The 6,474-nt window shown below is 30.5% G+C and overlaps 1 protein-coding gene across 1 annotated transcript; it reads right to left on the bottom strand.

The window, feature by feature from the left end:
- Nucleotides 1-295: 295 nt before the first annotated feature.
- On the bottom strand, nt 296-4,521 carry LOC107469270 (5-amino-6-(5-phospho-D-ribitylamino)uracil phosphatase, chloroplastic; the record flags this gene model as incomplete). The annotated part of the gene is given in 11 exon segments (XM_016088648.3): nt 296-877; nt 1,177-1,286; nt 1,893-1,958; nt 2,445-2,585; nt 2,670-2,753; nt 2,902-2,975; nt 3,268-3,322; nt 3,646-3,750; nt 3,862-3,930; nt 4,163-4,282; nt 4,370-4,521. Coding segments are annotated over 11 exon segments (1,098 nt in total). The 3' UTR covers nt 296-708.
- Nucleotides 4,522-6,474: the final 1,953 nt, after the last annotated feature.

Here is a 6,474-nt window from a genome sequence, read left to right as displayed (position 1 = left end):
TTGTCAATTTTTTTTCTCAATTGCAATATCTAGGATTTGAAACCTAGACTTTTAAGATGAAAAAGGAAAGATATGCCATGTGAGCTAAAGTTTATTAGCCCCTCTTTTATCCTTGACTGTCCAATTTTGGACACTTGTGTTTCTTTCTTTTTGATTGAATGAAATACATCTACTATCTTGGAAAAAAAATTAAAAAAAATAACAAATTCCGTTCGAAAAACTGATTCATGTTAATAACTTAGGACAACTAATTTGATTCAATCAAGAGTACATGGACTAAAATGCTTCGACCATGTGCCTACAAGGGCTAAATTGTGCATCAACCCATATTAAAAGATTACAGACTAAAATGTGTGCTACATAAAAAATTTTAGTAAATTGCAATTAACCCTTCCAAAATTATAGTGTGCCACCTAAGCTGCACTTTCTACTCCCACAATAATGAGTCACTGTATTTTCCCTCTGACTACTCTTATTTGTCCATCACTGACTCGCGTCCCTTTCCACTTTTCCGGTATTAGACTACATTCCACTAAACAAAGGGATAAATTGAGATATTGAAAAAAATGGATTACATCAGAACTAACTGATAGCCATTTTATTTGACATAGAAATCAGGACTACATAACTATATTTAATTACAATGAAAATTATCTGAGGGCCAGGGCTCCCAAAAAAAGAGAAAAAAGAATGGCAAGGAGAATATATTTAGAAACTGGTGTCTATTGTAAGTTTCCTTTTCTGAGGAGCTTTCTCTATGATCTGCTTCTGCAGGTCCATAAACGTAGAACCCTTGTTAGCAAATAATCTTCTCAAGTTTATCACAGAAAGTTCACCAAAGTTAGCAACTGCAAGATCAGCCTGCCCCAAATCATACCTGCAGATTTCAACACCAATCAGTTTTTGAATGCCAAGAGAATAATTCATTAAAATGAGGAGCGGAAAAAAGGATTTTAAGGTGCTGAACTGTTGAAAAGAAAGGAAAGTACTCTTTCATTTAATAGTAAGGGAAAATAGAACTGATGGAATAGTGTTTAAGTTATAGCAAAGTGACTAAAACCCAGAATGATATTTGTATGCTGGAAACTATCCTGGATTCCTGGTGTTTCATGAATCTTTTCTATTCTCCTTAAAACCTCTTACAATAACAAAACTGCATAAAATTGAATTACTCACGCTGGATGAGCGCCAATTAATGCAACAGCCATCATCGTACAATTGTGTGCAGCAGTTACTCCTCGAGGATCATCTTCAAAAACAACACACTTCGAGGGTTTCCGATCAAGCTGAAAAGCATTTTAGGCAGACAGGTTCAATACTAGCAGTAAAATGACATCTTAAGGGGTAAAAAATATTCAGCCTTGTTCAAATTTGATATCATAAGATGTTATCATGCTAATACATATTACATGCAGAATAATTGGACAGGAGAACCAAAAGTCCTCAATGAATCTTACATAAAATAATAAAATATCAGGGCTGCATCGAAAACGTCTCAAACAATCACCCTTGTTATTGACACATCAGGCTATTTGGCATTTATGTGAACTACAACAAAAGCTATGCATAAAATGCATTAGTGGTTTTTTTTATTAGAAGGAATGGAAGCCTAAAAATTTCCCATGTTCTACAGTTCTAGTATGATTCAATCAAGTTCTTCACCTAAAAATGGAAGATAAACTTAAAATATACAATATACAAAACAATCAGGCACATCCATCTTTAACTTATCATCACCATCCAACAAACATCTTTGCAAGGAAAAAAATAGATTATTAATAGGACTGAAAACTTGCTCAAATGTAACAAGTTTAAAAGAGCAACAACACAATTAGTAATGATTATTCCAACCCAGAAATAGTTCGTCAAATAAATTACTACTTGAACTGTACCTTGACGGCAGCAGAAAGAAATCTATGAGCTATTGATTCCATTCCATCCTCTTCCGTCACAACTGCCTGCAATTTGAATGGGGGAACCAGCAAGTGGCAAACTCAGGAGCATGGTAAGTAATTTGTAAATTTATATACCATATCATCTAGTACACACAACAGGTTGAAAATTTAAATAGTATCAAGAGGAAAGTTTTCAACTGTGGCTAACCACGAAATGTGGTGAAAGCTTTTCGATATCCCTAATTTTCCATAATGGATATACACCACAGCAAAAAGAAAACTGCTTTTTCTTCATGAAATTATGTCAATGCCTCAATGGCGTTCTTCCAAATATGTTAAACATGACAAGAACAAAATCCACATGCAACAAACTACACCAATCGAGTATATTATAATAGTAAATGATAGACTGAAAAGCAAAAAGATAAAAAAGATCTTAACAATCCATGACCAAGTTTGTTATTTCTAGTTATACCAATATGATTATCTACACTATGATTGGAAAAAGAAGGCATATTACTGTGTCAACTCTTCTCAAATATTGCCAACCTGGAAATATTTGTTGAGCTCCATCCTTTCCAAAGCTTCTACCATATTTTTTCTATCAAGACTTGAAACAACAGCACACGGAATTCGAGCTGTATGAACTGCTTCCAACCAGTCTCTGAGGCCCTCCATTGGTCTTTCAAGCTAAAAAAATTGTATGCAAGAAATGTAAAGTTCAACTATACAGAACTCTAGATTAAGCCACTAGAAGTTAAGGCAATAGCTTACCTTTAGAAGATTATCATAATATAACTGAGAAAACCTTAACTTTAGCCTCTCCATCTCATTTTCTGCCTTGTCTGAGAGGAAATGCTGCTAATTTAAAATAGCCAGTCAGAGAAATAAGGTGTATTGGATCAAGAATTGAGATTTTTAAAGATCGCACCATGTCCAAGGAAGTATTTCTTTAAAAACCAATTCCAACATAAAACCAATAAACAAAAAAGAAAGGCTAACAAACCTTATGCAACACATCATCAACACCTGCATAAAGTGCCAATCTTTGCATATCATCATCTTCAGGAATATCCTTTCCTGTTAAAGAATTTTTATAAATTAAAATCTTTCTCAGAAAAAATACATATAAAATAATCACAAAATTTATTCCTTCAGTTTGATTGTTGGTGAGTCCGCCGTATGAAAAAGTTGATGTTATAAAAACATAAATTAAATATCTTATCATACATATGACTGTAGGTTATTCCGAAGCATTCCATTCTTTTGCGGTGGTTGTATGATTGTAATTCTGTTTTTTTCCCATCTATCTAAAAGAGTGTACTATAAAGACCATCCTATCAAAATCCCACAAGCAAAACCATTAACATACCTTCTTCCAAGGCCAGCTCCTTCCACGCCTTCCTCTTCAGAGCTCGGGTATCAGCCTGCAACAAATAACATGTGATAACCAGGGAACCAATTTACCCTAACCAATATATTACGTGTGGTCACACTTTAATCTTCTCAAGACTTTCAGACCTAATACTTAGTCGGCCTCATGTATAGTTACTATTTAACAACCAAACCAAACCAATATGCGCGTCTATATGATTGCAATAAATAAATATCATAAACTCAGCTTGCCTCACTTAACATCCCTAACATGCTCGAATCCGATAGTAAAGAGTAAAGACAAACTACAAACACTGTCTCAGTCTACAGAAAAATAAAATAAAATAACTATAAGCTTGAGTTTGAAATCACTCACCACCACATTGTCCCAAGAGAAGATAAGACCATAGGCTTCATCCGGCTTCATGGCATAGCGAATGCGCTGAAGAAAACCATCTTGCAACTTGTCATTCAAGTAGTCCTAAAATTTTCAACAAAAGTTAGAACTTAAGCATCCTTTCAATCATGAAAATACATCAACTTCATTCACAAAATTACGGTGACACAATCCAACTGAATCTAAAATCCTTACCACATCAACTTGCAATGGTCCATCCGTCCTGAAAGTCTCAAAGCCTTCCCCATATTCAGCTCCAATAGCCTAAAAAGAAACACGAAGTGAAGGAATCAAATACATAAGGTACCAATCACTGGCATCACTCAATTCACTGTTCCAATGAAATTGTTAAATAAGAGCACAAAAGAAATTTTGAACTTCGATGGATGCATTCAGAATATTAAAGCAAAAAAAAAATGTAATCAACGAAACGATAGCATAAATTTGAAGCTATGAATACTAAACATAAACAAGGAAAAACGAGGACGATTGGTACCTCCTGCCTGAAGAGCTTGTTCGGTGCGAAGTGCAACCCATTGAAAGGACCAAATTCATCGGAACCAGAAGAGCAACGAGCAACTAAACGATTCTTATCCAAACCAAAACGCCTCAATTTCTGTGCAAAAAGAATATATAAAAAAGGGGGAAATGAAAATTAGAGAGAGAGAGAGAGAGAGAGAGAGAGAGAGAGAGAAGTGGATACCAAAATTCGAAGGTGAGAGGGTAAAGGAGAGGGTCTCAGAAGATAAGGTTGTTGCATCGAATGAGGAGAAGAGGCTCTGAAACTGGCGAAGGTTGTAGATTCCATGGGGATTCGGAACACAACCAAACCACCAAAAACGACGACGTTTTTGTGGGATTATTGGGTTGAATTGTTTTCTCTTTAATTTTTTAGGCTCTTTAAATATGTATTTGAGGTAGGGTGCTCTTTTCGTTCTAAATACTCTGTGGTCGTAATTTCTGATCACGTGATACGTCACAACTCACAAGCTTCAACCGGTTCAACCTTCTTCTAAATCTAATCTGCTCACTGCAACAGTCCAAGCTGATAATGGAATATTAAGTGGATATTTTCCTTGGAATTTTTAGGAAAATAAAATAAAAAGTAATTTTTCTTAATAAGTGGATAATGAAATATTAAGTGGACGTAAGAAAAACTTTTTTTTTCCTTTCTAATCCTGTTGTTTTTTTTCTCTTTACTTTATTTTACAATAAAAAAATATTCTATGCACATTCAAAATTATATCCTAGATGAGGCATCAGGCACTATATCTATTTGTATATATTTATATATATGATTTACGGGATTTTTTTTATAAAATAAAATATTTCATTTATTGAAATAGATAATTTATAAGGTTTTTATTAAAATTTATTTTTTTATTTTATTTACACTGTAAATGAGATATACTCAAAATAAAAATTTTTTTCGTGTAAATAAGATAAGTAAAAAGATGAATTTCAATAAAAATATTACAAATTACCTATTTTATATATAAAATATTTATTTTATGTATTTAAAAAAATTCTATGACATAGCCACCAAAAAATACATATGATTTACATAATTTTCAGATAAATAATCAGCTACCAAAATAAATAAACCTCTAATAGTAGAATTATCAAATTTACAATAAATGAATAAATAAACTTGTTTGGCATAATGTAAAAATTTTATGAAATATCAAATACATATTTTTATATGTAGTAGTTAATTTTTTATATACACTAAAAATTAGTTACTAATTAACTATTATGTATTTGTGTATATTTATAAATATTAATTTATATATTTTTTATTTAAATAATCAACAATAAAAATAATTAAATTATAATAGTAAAATAATCAACTCTATAATAGATAAAAAATTAAATATTTTTATAATAGTATAATAATTTTTTTTGAGATGTAAAATATATATTTTTATGCATAATAATTAATCAGTAACTGATTTTTTGTGTAATTGATATAGGTGAAGGTAAATGTACATCCTATATTGATTAGGATTATCATTAAATTTTATATAACAAAAATGTCTTTAATCTAAAAAAAAGTCTGATTTTACATATCTCACCAAAATATTTTATTTTATTATTCTTATCTTCTTGTATACACTTTTAAGTTTACCAATTTTATTTCTCTTCAATTTTATTTTGATTTTTATTCATATTTACAACAAGTGAGATTATGAGTAAGTATAATTTATAATTTAGAATACATATCAAATTGGTTTATAATATTTTTAGATTTTTTTCCAAATAAAAACGTGATAAATTAGTTTTTTAAAATATTAAAAGTTAATTTCTAATCAAATAAAAATTTTAAATTAGTTTTTTTTATTTTAGATCATTTTTTATTTCAAATGTACTTTTCTTTAAAAAAATAAAGATTAATTTACCTAGTATTCTAAAATATAGACACCCAAAAAAATTCTAAAATATTAAAGATTAATCTGTTAAATACTTTTAAAAAATAATTTACACAAAACTGCAAAAAGAATAACTACATATTGGGTTTTATAGATATTGAACATGAGTATTCTCAATAGCACGTCAAGTTGTTAATACGGATGGTAGAATATGTGCATTGAACCAAGCACGTGATGTCATATATTTTTTAAGTAGAACCAACCGAATAAATATAAGAAAAAATGTTAAATGATTAGAGATCATATTTTATAAGAAAATTAAGAGAAAAAAAATTGAGAATCTCTCATTTTTGTATGGTCAATTTTAAGATATTAAAATTTGATAAGTAACTTCAAGTTTACATTATTTTTTTGGTTTTTCACTGTATTTTTTAGTTTG

This window comes from Arachis duranensis, chromosome 10 (genome assembly GCF_000817695.3).
Source record: "Arachis duranensis cultivar V14167 chromosome 10, aradu.V14167.gnm2.J7QH, whole genome shotgun sequence".
In the NCBI taxonomy this organism is placed as follows: domain Eukaryota; kingdom Viridiplantae; phylum Streptophyta; class Magnoliopsida; order Fabales; family Fabaceae; genus Arachis; species Arachis duranensis.
This window is presented reverse-complemented; position numbering and strand designations above follow the sequence as displayed.